The sequence below is a fragment of the Phlebotomus papatasi genome, chromosome 1 (genome assembly GCF_024763615.1).
Source record: "Phlebotomus papatasi isolate M1 chromosome 1, Ppap_2.1, whole genome shotgun sequence".
In the NCBI taxonomy this organism is placed as follows: Eukaryota; Metazoa; Arthropoda; class Insecta; order Diptera; family Psychodidae; genus Phlebotomus; species Phlebotomus papatasi.
This window is the reverse complement of record NC_077222.1, coordinates 36,041,171-36,056,613: the sequence shown is the minus strand read 5'-3', so window position 1 is coordinate 36,056,613 and position 15,443 is coordinate 36,041,171. Positions and strand designations below refer to the sequence as shown.

At 34.1% G+C, this 15,443-nt stretch overlaps 2 protein-coding genes across 2 annotated transcripts; one reads left to right on the top strand and one right to left on the bottom strand.

Annotated features, from left to right (window-relative positions):
- The first annotated feature begins 1,912 nt into the window (after positions 1–1,912).
- On the top strand, positions 1,913–8,927 carry LOC129798975 (glutathione S-transferase 1-1-like). The gene is made up of 3 exons (XM_055842524.1): positions 1,913–2,326; positions 2,400–2,564; positions 8,722–8,927. The coding sequence occupies exons 1-3, from the start codon at positions 1,985–1,987 to the stop codon at positions 8,878–8,880; spliced, it is 666 nt and encodes a 221-aa protein (XP_055698499.1). The 5' UTR covers positions 1,913–1,984; the 3' UTR covers positions 8,881–8,927.
- Positions 8,928–9,405: 478 nt separating this feature from the next.
- Positions 9,406–15,407, bottom strand: LOC129798964 (39S ribosomal protein L1, mitochondrial). The gene is made up of 3 exons (XM_055842511.1): positions 15,174–15,407; positions 14,493–15,108; positions 9,406–9,778 (listed from the first exon to the last, which is right to left on the bottom strand). Exons 1-3 carry the CDS (start codon positions 15,359–15,361, stop codon positions 9,539–9,541), a joined length of 1,044 nt encoding a protein of 347 aa, XP_055698486.1. The 5' UTR covers positions 15,362–15,407; the 3' UTR covers positions 9,406–9,538.
- Between the last annotated feature and the right edge of the window lie 36 nt (positions 15,408–15,443).

Below are 15,443 nucleotides of genomic sequence, written 5' to 3'. Positions count from 1 at the left end.
TGGCTATTTTTATTATTACAATTATTTTCAATGCATTTTGTGACTTAGAAGGTGAACCTGCAATGGTCATTACACAGTCTTTTCTTGTTCTATTTGGATTTTTTAAAGTTTTCTGCAAGTTAGTTGTGTTAAATGTTTTCCAAGAAAAGATAGGAGTGATTATTGGCTGGATTGGTGCATTTCACGTTAATGAAGCTTGGGCAGATTTTAGATTCGTCCTGAAAGATCGATTTCAAGTTACTCTGCGACAACTTAAAGCCATGACGAAGTATGTGCTAAGAACTGTGATTTTGATAATTAGAAATAATAAATCGTTTACTTTCAGATTTGTCGTTGTAGCAAGTATCTTTATAGTGCAACTCATGACACTGTCTTACTACTTGAATGGAAGTCTTCTATTTAGAATTCCTGGCTTACATGGAAATGTTCAATATTTCTGGCAATACATTGCACTTAATTATTGCGTATTGACCTACGTTTCTGCAGAATTTATCCATTTATTCTTTGGTTTCTACTTTGTAGCAATTTTCAATATTTTCATTGATTCAATTGAAAAATTAGATAAGGAAAGCTTTGTCAAATCATCAAGAAGTCATCTAAAATATTATCATTGCAAACATTTGGAAATACTGCAAAAACTAGAAGATTTTGTCCAAGTCTTCTCATTTGTTCAAAATATTCAAACGGGCTGTTGCTTACCATTGATTATAAATGCACTCTATCATATTATATTGTATCCTAATATCTTTGTTACTTACCTAATATTAATTGCAATATTATCACAACTATTTGAAATTTGTCTTCTTGGTCAATTTTTTGATAGCAAAACGACAGAAATATTCAGGAAACTTTACCTAACGAAATGGTACGAAATGTCTCGAGATGATAAAATGATTCTTCTCCTTATGATGAGGATGACAATAAATCCATTTTCTCTTAAAGTTGCTGGAATGTATCATATGGATATGACAGCTTTTGTGGATGTCATCAAATTTTGTTTCTCCTTCTGTACTGTCCTCTATGCTTTGACTTAAATAATTAAATTAACATTTTTAGTCAGTAAATTAGCAGTTTGATCAATGAAAAATTCAGAATTTTTAGTAGATTTTTCATACCGGCCAGCAGGGGCATGACATTTCCTATATATCTAGCGCGCCGAAAAAACTTTTGAGTTTATTAGCTGTTTTCTGTTATTGTAGAATGAATTAGAAAAAAATAATAATACAAAATAAAAGCCAATTTAATAACGGAGAGGCAACCGAAAACCACAAATTGGCAACCTACGTAGTTTTGAATATATCTTGTGAAATGTGTACGAAAACAGGAAAAAATTTACACTAAAACTGGTCGCATTTTTCAGAACTAATGTCCGGCCCGTCCGGCCAGTGATATATTAAATTTTGATTAAAAAATAACGCAAAATTAATCAGAAATTACTTTAAATCACAACTGAGATGCGAAGATAGTTTATAAATGGTTTCCATTTTACTTTATAAGAATATTTATAATAAAAATATATTTATCTTCAATTTTTTGTCATATTGATTGAAAGTACTTACGTCGATTTTGTATGAATGCGGTAGAGAAACTTGTCAATTGCACTGTGCTGTGTTTCATGCGTTTCATGTTTAATAAGCCGTTTTGCTCATGGAAAAACGTTTTTTAAGTCAATTTTTATTTTATTACACTGGCAAATGCAAATAAATTTTTAAAATTGTTTTGTGACATAACGAACGTATTGTCTAAAAACAACATTTGAAAGTAATTCATTAAATGCAGTACTTTGCACAACCATCCAATTTTGATAAATCACAATCCTGATAACAGTCATTTGTTTATGCTGTCATGTACAGTTCCATAATGGTAAGCTTACGATGATAATGATATGAAGTGATAGTACTGATAAGAGTTTCAGTATTCAAAAATGAAATGTTGCGCTCAGTCTCTTGCGGATCTTTGTGAAGAGCAATTGTGAAACTAACAAATGGCACCTTTGAAACTGTACTACTATCCCCCGTGTCCTCCCTACAGGGCAGTTCTTTTTGCCGTGGAAAATCTAAAAATTGAGGTTCAGAAGATTTTGGTGGACCTTTCTAAAGGAGATCAGTTGAAACCTGAGTTCCTGAAGATCAATCCTCAGCACTGCTTACCCACAATTGATGATGATGGATTCATTATGTGGGAATCCAGGGCAATTTTGGCATACTTGGTCAACTCACGAGCACCTGGAAGTTCCTTCTACCCACTGGACCCCAAGAAACGAGCCTTAGTAGACTCAAGGTTGAGCCTGGATTCTAGCATAATGCATGCGCTCGGAAATATTATTGTAAGTTTTTAGAGCTTTTGGAGATTGAGAATTGGAGTGAAAACCTTCTAATTTCATTATTATTTATTTTAAGACCGGAATCTATGCAGGAGTGGCTGAAATTCCGCAAGACAAGAAAGACAAGGTTTATACCCTTCTGGAACATTTGAATAATTTTATCGATGGAAAGAATTACATTGCTGGCGATGAACTAACTATCGCGGACTTTGCATTTCTCTCAACTTTTTCAACATTAAAGGTAAACTCATCAGTTTTATCTAAATTATCATGATGCTGGGTTTATTTGACTGCGTCTCTTAGTCAGTGTACTATTTATTTAGTTAAATTTGGTGAGCTTAATGTTGTATTTTAGCAAGGGAAATACTCAGAAAAATCAGAGTTATATATTATATATATTTGGATAAATTTAATATATGCAGAAAAATATGTATACATATTTGACCCTTTTGATTTTTTAAGGCCCCTTTATTGGGGCTCTGAAAAAATTACTTTTTCTGAGTTCTTAGAGCAAAACATAACTTTGTGAAAACCATAGGAAAAAAAATTTGGCACACTATTGGCGTACAATTCGTCCTTAAAGTATTGATAGATTCAATTCTAGATATTAAGTAATCCAAAGACACAAATTACGTCTTTGAACGTTCATAAGCTACAATTAATGTGAATAGCATTAAGATTGTAAAGTGTGAAAACACCGTAGAGTACCTATAGGTACCTATAGGTACTCTACGGTGTTTTCACACTTTAGAGTAGCTCGCTTCACACGTAGAGTACCTATAGGTACCTATAGGTACTCTACGGTGTTTTCACACTTTACAATCTTAATGCTATTCACATTAATTGTAGCTTATGAACGTTCAAAGACGTAATTTGTGTCTTTGGATTACTTAATATCTAGAATTGAATCTATCAATACTTTAAGGACGAATTGTACGCCAATAGTGTGCCAAATTTTTTTTCCTATGGTTTTCACAAAGTTATGTTTTGCTCTAAGAACTCAGAAAAAGTAATTTTTTCAGAGCCCCAATAAAGGGGCCTTAAAAAATCAAAAGGGTCCTTAAAGAGTTAATTGATAAAAAGTAGACTTATGACTCAAAATTAAAATCGTTTTTACTATTAGGTCGAAAAGTAACGCTATTCTTATTAATTTTGAATATGAAAAGATATTTATGGTTTAGGTCCATTTTTGTGACACACTTCTTTATTGCCATTGAAATATTAAAATGTCTCGATAAGAACAAAATCCATTGCCTTACAAAAAAAAAGAAAACAATGATTCAAAAGAAACCTAATTGATATAGGTCAATTTAAACCTATTTTAACCAATTTTTGTGGATCAAGTTTACCTTTTACTACTCGAACTCCACAGAGAGAGAGCATAGTATTCCCTCTGTCACGCTGTTTATCCGACTGTCCGTCCGGTTATCGCTAGCGCTAGAGGACAAACAATTAGAGATAGCGACTTGGGACCTAAGGGGGAACCGCCATAATTCGACCCAGCGATCGTTAACATGCCACTCATTTTACCCCCACACCTTCCCTACTCATTTATTTCATTTTTGGATATATTTTAGAGATTATACAGGCGAACAATTGACCATGTGCGCAAATACCGTAGAATTATTCCTAATAACGGTTTTTTAAGGTCAAAGGTTAAAAAAAGGCTCTAGAGAGCGCATTTATCAGGAGAATGTCATGTCTAGGCTCATTGGAAAGGTCTTGGAATTTTCGACAAAACTGAATCAGCTCCAATCGATTTTGAACCGATAATGAACTGGTTCATAACCGATAACTAATTTTTATTCGAAATTCATTTACATTAAGTCCTAAGATATTTTGGTTTGGACAATGAATGTTTTGAGTGATTTGTAAATTCGTTCAAATTGGTTATGAACTGGTAGTGAACCGGTTGTGACCCGGTTATGAACCGATAAGCAATTTTTGCCCTAAAATCAATTTTATTACTCTTAAAATTATTTTGTGGGATCTTTCGAGTGAGTTACAAATCGGTTTAAACCACATGAAAGAACTTTTGATGGATAGCATCTAAATCACGAGTTTGAGCACTTCGTAAAGCCTGGAACGCTTTGTCACTCCTTTTATAAATTAATACAACTCTCTCAAAATCGGGCATATGGGACCGAAATGTCTGCCGAATTAGACAGAAATTCGGGCGACAAACTTTTTGAAATGCAACGATTTTTTATTCATGTGCATATAGATATTGAGTTTACACACTCATATATAACGTAAATTGCGCGAAAATCCCTCAATAATGCAAAATCACATCAAAACTAAGACAAACCATGCCAAACTTGAGCATTTTTGATTCATTTGATAATCATAATCAAAATGAAAAATGACAACAAACTTTTTTCAAATGTAACCGCTGCCCGAATTAAAAAGTAGCCCGATCTTAAAAGAGCCGAATTTGCGAGAGTCTACTGTAAATCGAATTCTCAATATTAAGTGATTCAAAGATACAAATCACACATTTTACGCTCATTACCGACAATTATTTTGAACCGAATGGAAGTTATAATGAGCACGTCTGAAATCAGGGTTAAACCTAAATTTTTTTTTATTCAAAAATAATCGATTTGTAGCTGGTGATAATGCTCTTATCCAGTGGTTATTCTTATTTGGTTATAGCTAAATACGTTCCATGACTTCCACTCAAAACATCTGCATTTACTTAGTAGTAAATACGTACTTCGAAATAAATAAACAATAAAGTAATAAAAGACCATAAAATTATAGATATTATTTATAACAAAAAGTATTTAATTAATTAACTTAATATCAAACAAATAAGGAAGAAAAATGGAGCATAAAATTTTTAAACATTTTATAAATCTTTTATCATTATAAGAGAATAAAAAATTGTTCAATTGTTGGAATTTAATTTTTTTTTTCAAACTTTTGGGGTATCACTTGAAAGTACTTACGCCGATTTTGTATAAATGTGGCAGAGAAGCTTGTCAATTTCACTGCGCGATGTTCTATTCTTCTACTATTTTTTTTATCTTCATTTCTGTTATTATGTTTTCATACCTATTAAATAAGCTTTGACTTTAAGTAATGCCCTCTTAGTAGAATTTTAGTAAAAATGAAAATTGGTAAATAGTAAATTGGCAAATTGAAAATTAAGAAGTTGCAAACTAATTTAATTTTTTTTACTGATCGAAGTATATTTCCGTGATTACCAAAGTTGATTTTTTATCGTAGATGCGGGTGGCTTTGACCCCCCTGTTCATAAGCTTTTCTTTAATTCTAGCACTTAAGGATGGTCTATGGTCTTTACAAATTCGATCTACCATGTTTGATCGATGAAGACCATTCTTACACATTAAAATTATAGAAAAGTTTACGAACAGTAGAGGGCAAAATTCACCCGCATCTACGGTACTGACATTGAATTATTTACTGAAAAATTTGGATTTTCACTTACCAAATTTGCTAATTTACTGACCAAAACTAATTATCCCGCTTTTTTAAGGATTAATAGTTGTCCAATTAACCCATTCCTTACCATGGTATTAAACATCATACGCAAATTCAGTGATTTTAGATAATTTATTCCTAGGCAATTGATACTCAAATTGCTGTCGGGAATAGATTTTTAGTACACCGAGAAAAATTTGGATGGTCTTTTCTACAAATCGTGTCTTTAAATTCTACTGCCTCAAAAGATAGTAGAAAATACCATCCTCCATAGATACTTTCCTTTAGAATCTACCATCTTGACATTTTAAAATTTACTATCCTATGGATAGTAAATTCTAACAGCCGGATGGTAAAATCTACTATCCTTCTTTAGATTTTACATTGACCTCTCTTAGATTCTAATATCCGGGAAGTAAATTTTACTGGCCGCATATTTGATGTTAAAATTTAACTGCAAGACAGTAAATTTTAACGGAGGATAGTAATTTGGATTGGAATTACTATCCAAGCCAATAAAATTTGCCATCCTGCTGTTAAAATGTCATTTTGGAATATCGTGGATGCCGATGCAACGGTTCCCGATATGCTTTGAATACATTATAGCAATTCGTGGCGCAGCTGGAAGATGCTGGACTGTCATCGCAAAGGTCGCGTGTTCAAATCTCGGCTGAGTCGTCAATGTTGGAAAAAGATTTTCACGCATCAAAATGGCTTGAAATACAGAGAATGTCATCCAGGAAGGGCCCTAAGCTCTCAAACAATGGCCAAAAATCAATGAAAATAAGGAAAAATAAATTTTTCCGACATTTTTCATTCTAATATCCGGCTAGTAAAATTTACTATCCTGCCAGTAAAATTTACCATCCGGATAGTAAAATCTAATATCCGGGGATATTAGAATTTACCATCCGGCTATTAGAATTTACTATCCATGCAATAGATTCTACAATTTTTGACAGTCCAATTTAATATCGCGTTTGCTGGGTGACTTTTTTACTATCCGGCCATTAGAATTTTGTATGGAGGATGGTAAATTTTACCATCCACATTTTTCTCGGTGTAACTTTAGTCATTCAATTACTTGGAAAAAATAGCCCGACAGAGATGGAAAAACATTTTGTTGTTCTTTTCTCGCTTCGGAGAAAGTTATGCAAAATTTTTGCTCAAAATGGCTGACGGAGAATCCCACATCCCGTCGAATTTGTTAAAATTGGCCTTTATCTTTTTTCCTGATTTGAATTCCGGTTATTAATTTGTTTTCTTGGATAGGTACTCTATCTAAATCAACAGAGTTTGTAATGTATTAACACTTGGAAGGACCCTAGTGGCAGCCGCTGCCAATTTAATTTTCAATTTTATTCTTTATAGTGAAGAATATATTATTTCGCCTGGAGACCCGATTGAATGCGTGCAGAATTTATCTGGCTATTTTTTCGTTATAAAATTTTTAATAAAAATTAAATATTAATGTAAATATATTGCAAAAACAAAAAACTGCACTCGGAAGGACCAAGTGGCAGTAGCTGCCATATGCATTTTATATGGTAGTTTGACGTTCTGCAGATGTAATTTTCTTGATTGTTAGTGTATAAAAGCCCTAAAAGAACAAATTGAAAGTGTTTTTGCAAATTATTGAGAAGAATTATGGGAAATATTGAATTGGGAAATATGCATGAAATATGAATAATTATGGGAATTATTCAATTTTTCTCTTATTTACCAAAGCTCAAAATCCATTTTGTTAAGCGAAGTCAATAGAAAATAGTTAATAGTATTAACTATTGTTCATATGTAGAATTTTTGCTTTGAAAAATAAGAGAAAAATTGAAATATTCAAAGGCTGCCGCATTCAAAGGCAGACCACTTTCCCTGACGCCATGATTCTGATAAAAATGAAAACATCGAATGGTTAAAAATCTTTAGATACAGTACCCAAGGAGGTGAAATTTCTGATTCAGACACCAGAAAAGAACTGACTGAGGCTCCGAATGTTAAAATATATGTAAAAATATTAAAATATTATGTAAAATCCGATAAGTGGCAGCGGCTGCCACTTGGTCCTTCCGTGACACTTTTAGTTAGGGTTCTTCGAAGTGTTAATGTACAGAATTTAAATTCAGTGACAGTTAAAACGCGTATTTGAGTGCAGCTCCCCGCACCCCGATAATAGATTAAAAAAAATTATTTTCAAAAAAATCATCTATTAATCTGAAGGAATATATTTCCAAAATATGAACATTCTATGTTAAGTATTTCTAGTACATTGACTGAATGGGTTAACACAGTTCCATGGAGAAATAGGTCACGACCTTATTTAACTTGATTTTGATATAAAATATAATAGGGACAACATATTAATTGTGGAAGTAGTCAAGTATACTGGGTATACTGTACTACTTATACAGTATTTATTTAATTCAATATTAAAAATTTGTAAAATTTACTGTAGTCAATTTAGGGTCAAAGACGTTTTTTATGCATAATGTCCAACGCACAATAACTTTTGTTTGTAAACATGTTTTCAAAATTTCCCATAAGAATGAGCGAGATGACTATAGATTTAGATCTCACTCACTCTCATTGAAATGTCAAAAACATGTTTACTAAACAAAAGTTATTGTGCGGTGTGCGTAAGGCACAAAAATGATAAAACGGAAACAATACCGAAGTCTAAGGGTTACATTAAATTGGATTTAAATAAGGGCCCTCCGGGCCCTCTATTTTGAAACATTATACAAAAGCAGCGTTATCTCCGGTGTAATCAATGTTTGTGTTTTTTTTTGTAATAAAAATATTTAAAGTTTTTTTCTATTCTTTCGTTGAGATTTATTTTTTCATTACTAGTAACAAATTGAAATAAGCAAAAAATGAAGAAAAAAACAGAGTGAATTTAATTTCCCAATGACAAAAATTAAGTAAAACCTGATAAAATATCTTTTCTCATTTAGGTTCTGGGTGCTAATGTTGCAAAATTCAAGAACTTAGTGGACTGGTACATGAGATGCGTCCCTGTTCCAGGATTTCAGGAGAATGAGGAAGGTGCGGAGCTCCTAATAGAATACATCTCAAACAAAACTGGCCTCAAATTGGAACCATGGGATCAGTAAATGGCTACAGACGCTTTGAAATCAATTATTTAAATAAATTATAATAAATAATAGAGAATTAAAAGACTTTTTCTCTCTTGTACATTGCTCTCTTAATGCTTTGCCTCTTGGAATGTTTCTGCAGGGGAAAACCATAGCAACGAACTTCAAGTGATTCCCTCTTCCTCGCCATTCCGGAGACTCTCATTTGGGTAATGCGCAATTGTACTCCTTGCATCTATCCCTCGTGAACTTAGTTAAGAACTCTTTCGTCTGTGTGCGTAAGAAATACAAAAGACCGCGACATTATTGAATCTGAATGGAGAGCTCAGTCTATTCTTCTGGACTTGTGAGACATTCTCATGAACAGAGAGATTTGAGAGAGAAGGTCAAATTTAAATCTTAGTTAAGCAGCATCCAACCAAAAAATCTCACTCGAGTCACCGGGTTATCTCCGGATTCTTGAGTCACAAATTTTAAATTAACAAAAAAAAATGCACACAACTCAGGAGGGAAAATTGGAGACATAAAAACTACTTTACCATGTGCTTCTGTAAACATTATTTATTACCTACAACAATGAAGTCACTGTTTCATTCACAATTATCGCGAGACTAAATGTGTCTCTTTCGCGAAGTTGAAGGCAAAGTATGAACCTACTAATTGCCGGAAGAGCAGTTTACTGAACAGCTTGAGCCTCTTCGTCTTTCTCTTCTGCTTCCGTGTCCTCCTTCGCGGCGAACTTCTCAGCTATTTCGCTGACATAGAGGAAGGGATCAATTTTGAATTGTTCAGTCGATGGAGGAGATTTAAGGAGAACTCTCGTGATAAACCTTCCATCTCTCTTCGGCCTCACACTGTCAATGTCTTTGAGGAGGCAGATCAAATTCTTCTCCAGATGCTCAATGTCCATGTTGAGCTGGAAAGAAGGCAGTTACTCCAACAATTGGGCTCAGCAAAAAAAAAAACTTTATCATCTCTAAATGCTATTTAGAAACTTTTAACCAAATGTGTTGGGGTTTATGTAACACTATCTAAATATTTTTATTATTTTTTTTTAATCATACTTTCGAAACAAATTAAACAAATAAAACACGAAAGCATAAAAGATTTTTCGATTTCAAAGGAAAGGGCAGAAAAAACGGAAAAGGGTCATACACTACGCTACAGAAAGCAAAATTAATAAAATCCGTGAAGCAGCTGCTGATAAGACTATGAGAAAAGGAACAATTTTAAAAATGATTTTAAACTCTTTCGTCTCTTTTGGGACTCTGAGTACCCAAAGAAGCATATGAATATTCTGTAAAAAAAACAATGTTTTTTTAATTATTCAGAACTGATAAAAATCCGATTCTTGTGAATGATTACAAACTATAAGGATGTCCAAATGTAAGATATTTTTTGTAGGACCTCAATTAAGTCCTGAGATTAGATATTTTTGATTAAAAAATGGTGAAATTGGCTTGCAGTATATGCTGCGGTCCGGAAACAGTTAAACTAAAAGGGACAGATAATCCTAACCGGCTTATGTAGGTGAGATTCTTAATGTAAGCTAATTCGAAATGTACGCAAATTCGATTTATAGCTTAAGTTGGGTGACGTCATTCAATTATCTTGAATAAAATTCATGAAATTATACAAATATTGTATTTAAACCAAAATATCAAAGATTTGGATGGAGTGACAGAAAAGTGATATATGGGTGAAATGTAGACCAGAAAGTTCCCTATAATTTTGCCGTAGAACTTGATCTCATCGATTAATCAGAAGCCGAGATAATCGAGGTTGTTTGTTTCTGAACTCGTTTTTTCGACCAGAGCGCCCCAAGTGTTCATTTGGTGAACTCCAACTATATCAAAGAATTGTTGTATTTTGTGAGACTTTCCATTTAAAACTTTATTTTAAGTGTCTTGGTCGAGTAGAAGCAGTCAAAATGGCATCTGAGTGGTTTCAAAGCCTTATTATTGGCTATATGGACCCGAGTGAGTCCGACAGCCCTACATAAAACAGAAGAAGAAGAAGAAGAAAGCCTTATTATGGGAAAAATTAATTTTTTCACACTAAAACGGCAAAATCGGACTGATAGCGTAGTCTGAGCGGAAAATGATGTATGGACGAAATGTAGACACAAATGTCCTCTACAATTATGTCGAAGTAATCATCAAAATCGGTTCAGCGACAGTCGAGATAATTGAGGTTATGTGATATTGAAATTGGTTTTTCGACTGTGGCGCCCCTGGTGTTGGTCCCACGAAGTTCAAATATTCTAGAAAGTTGTAGCATTTGGTGAGATCTTTCGTTTAAGCCCTCACTCATCAAAATTGGTCAAATAAAACCGGAGATATGATTTTTTGAATTTCGTGAAATTTGAAACGTCATAGACTAGACTACAACATTCTAAAATTTGATTAACTTGCACAATGCCGTTTTTGAGAAAAATGAGTTTGAATTTTGTTGAATTTTGACGCTATCGCAGCCCCACCTGTGGTGACTTTTTGAACTTCCATCTGAAAGTGGTCATTGAAACGAAACCAAAAACCCAAAATTCAGCTCAAAATGTTAATTAGAACCGGAGATAGAGGCCGGTCAATATTCGAACTTTGACCTCTTATAGCTCGGGTCAGGGGTTATGGATCGACTTAGGTATTTTTTGTTTGATAGGTATAATCAGCGGCTACAACATACTAAAATTTCAGCCCGATGCACAATGGAATTTTTGAGTTATTTAATTTAGAAAATTGAAAAATCTTCTTTTTAAAAATAGCGCCCCTAGCGGTGGTTTTATGAACTTGCGATGTTAGAAGGGGTAGTGGCATTTCACGAGAGCTTTCCAAAACGCCCTCACTTTTAAAATTCTGACAATTCGAACCGGAGTTATTTCCATTTAAAGAAACATTTTAGACCCTTATAGCTCGGGTCAAGGAGGTCAGGGGACCTTAAGTTTGGTATTGATCGAAAGCCCTTTGCTTTTCTCAAATTTGAATAGTTATATTATGTTACTGTAGTGACTATATTACGGAAATAAAAATAATAATATTATTTTAATTGGATTAGTCATAAACGATCCAGATAGCGAAGGGCCCGGATTAGTTAACTATATGACTTTAATTAAAAAACTCTCCTTATTCACATTATTCACCTTATTCAGTCCTGTATGTTACACATGTGACAATTTTTGTCAAAATGAAACATTTTTTGACGCGATTAACTTCAAAAATGCTCCATTTTCATGATTTTTTGTTAAATTTTGTGTAAGCCTTTAGGGTAAGGCAGGATTTAGCTATATGGCTTAACTTTTCTAGTTTATTATCAGGTAAGATTTAAAAAGTAAAATTTCGTTTTATTTAGAATTTTGATATCTTCAGGAACTGGACTAAACTTCAAGTCTGAAATCCGTGTGATACGGGCTTTATACGGGTTTCAGACCTGAAGCTTAGCCATATGGCTTAAATCCTCCAATTCCTTCTCAGGCAAGATTTTTGAGGAAATATTGCTTCAAATACAGGCACATTATCCATTAGATTTTGAAATATAAACAAAATTGTTTGTTATTTAGATTTTTGAGGCGTTCAGGAACTGGGCTAAACCTCCAGTCTGATGCCGGTATTAGATCTTATTCTTGATTGATCAAGATTGGATTATTAAGTACAAATGATCCATCAGATTTTGAAAATCCAATGGAATTGGTTTATTATTAGAATTTTGAAACCTTCGGGAACCGGGCTAATGGGGCTAATCCTCTAATCTAAAAACCGCTTAAGGCTACAAACTTTTTTTTAATAATAGTGCTAGATAATTCGAAAACCTATGCAAATATGGCACATTTATAAAAGTCAATTTAGAAATGTGTAAGCTTTCCTGGAATTTCCTCAAAAGACTACAAAAGAGATTGTAAAGCGACCTTTAAGTTAGAGGGTTAGTCGGTTTAGCCCTGTTCCCCAAAGGTCTCAACATCCTAAATAGAAAGCAATTTTATTATTTTTTTAGAATCTAATGATTTGCATTGAATAAATCCAATCCTATTTTACTGCTCGAACTCTACGGAGAGAGCAGTATATTCCCTCGATTTTTTCACCCCCTTCCAAATTTCCACGTTCCAACCCCCGGAGACCACTTTTCTCAACAAATCTTCACGTTTCAGATGATTTCTGAGAAATGTCGTCATGGTGTTTGTCCGTCTATCCGTCCGGCTGTCACCAGTTCTAGAGGCCAAACGGTAAGAGATAGAGACTTGGGAAAACACGTCGCACGATTTATTTCATTTTTGGGTATGTTTTAGAGATTATCCAGGCGAACATTTCGACCATATACGAAAATACCGTTGAATCATTCCTAATAACGGTTTTTCAAGGTCAAAAGTTAGAAAGACACCAGAGTGCGCATTTATCACGCAAATGTGGTCATGTTTGGGGTCGTTGGAAAGGCCTTGGAATTTCCGACAAAACTAAATCGGTTCCAATCGGTTTTGAATCGGTAATGAACCGTTTCATAACCGATAAGAAAATATCTGAATATCAATCCTATTAAAATCGAATCGATTTGAATCGGTTCAAATCGGTTGAGAACCGGTAAACGGTAAATGCTGCGAAAGTACTTTTACGGTATAGCATCTAAGTCACGAGTTCGAGCATTTCGCAAAGCCTGGGATGCTTTGCCACCCCTTTTTTCCAAAACTCTTGACTGATAAGACATTGGAGCATTTAAGCCATATGGCTAAGCCTTAGGTCTGACACCTGTATAAAGACTCACAGTTAACTTGATTTTACGACTAGAGTTTCTAGTAAGTTTTTTTTAGATCTTTCTGTTCCCATCTGCAATGACATTAAATAAATGAGAGAACTTTTGAACCAATCTTTACAATAATTTTATGTCTCAACAAAAAATATTTTGATGTTATTTTTCAAAATTTGTCCTTAAGTAGTTCATAATATTTTTATAACTTGGATTTTGTGTTTGAAGAAAAAGAAGATTTATTGTAAAATTTTCTAATCTATTTAGAATTTTTCTATATTAATTAGAAATTTGAATAAATCGAATAGAATTTATCTAGGGTAAGTGTGCCAAATTTCGGCATAGTTGCATGCAAGGACCAAAGTCTCAAGTTTGAAACGTAATATCTTCAATAGAAATTGATTTTTTTCATTCGTTCTACTTAAGGAGTGTTGCTTAGAACCTTGTAGACAGTTTATCGTTTTTATTTACTTTAAAAGCGTTCTTAATACAATTTAAAATGAACAAAAATGTAGACATAGCTTTGGTACCCTATTTCGTCCACCTTCATTTTCACATAGTTCCTTGCCCTGCGGGAATTTTTCCAATGCCTTTTTCACGTCATCTCGTTTGTCGAAGCTACATTTTTTGTTATTCTTTTGCATTGTATAATCTCTTAAGTATTAAAAACTAAAAATTCATGGAAATTCGAGGAACAAAAAAGGTGGCCGGAATTGCAAGCTGTCCGGAATTCGGCACACTTACCCTATAATTTTTTAACAGAATAATCCTGTTTTTTCGTCTTGAAAATCTCGCATATAACGCATTTGGAGAGCCGGAAAGAAAAAGTATTGAAATTTCCAGACCCCAATCCAATGGCTTTGTCATGAAAAAAATTATTGATAAATTAAAATTGCACTCACCGTTCCAATTGAGGTGGTTATCAATCCAAAATCCAGCTGATTCTCATCCCTGATGGCAGAATATTCAATGCCATTCTTGAAATGCTGCACCATTGATGGGATATCAACTCCCAGAGAACCATTCTTAGGGTTAGGGAACTTCTTCTTCATCAATCCTCTGAGAGTCACCAATTCCGGCAGGATTTCCGGATGTGCCAGAACATACTGATAGTCACTGAGCTGCAATTCCCCATTCTGAACGTCTTTAATAAGTTCTGACCCACCAGCAAGACTTGCTCCTGCTGCCATTGCCTCCTTGGCACTCTCTTTGGTCTTTGTGAAGACAATGATCTGCCGATCGACTCCTTGGTCAAAGCTATGATCAATCTTGACGGTTCGATAGAAATTCTCAATATGCCGGGTCTTCTTCTCAGCCACCATATTCAACTCAATGTGCACATTGAGACTGGCATTGGGTACATTGTACATTGTACGGTGATGAGTTTCCCGGTGGCATTCCACAGCCTCCCGGAATGGATAAACCTTCCATTTGTAGTACCTGCCCACATAGACATCATCGAAGGGTGTTTGCTTCCAGGAATCATCATAATGCTTGTTGATAACACTTGTGACTAGTCTGCAATGGAAAAATGTTTTGTATAAGTACAGAATAGAGGAAAATTGAGAGAAATTATGCCATACTTGTCCTTGTTTCTCTGGTTATGAGGGATGAACCCGACTTTCTTCACTTCTACCTTGACTTTCTTCTTTTTAGCCTTTTCCCTGGTTCCTTTGCGAGCTGCCCATTCCACTGACGACGTATGAAAGGCAGTCACTACAGGAATATTCGCCTTTACACTATTTTTAATAAAAATTCTCAAACTCAGCATTTTCCAAAGCCTTTCCGGAAAAAATTATTTGAGGTTATGCTTCTGGAGGGGAAAATATGAGTGGGGAATTCAGAAAATATTC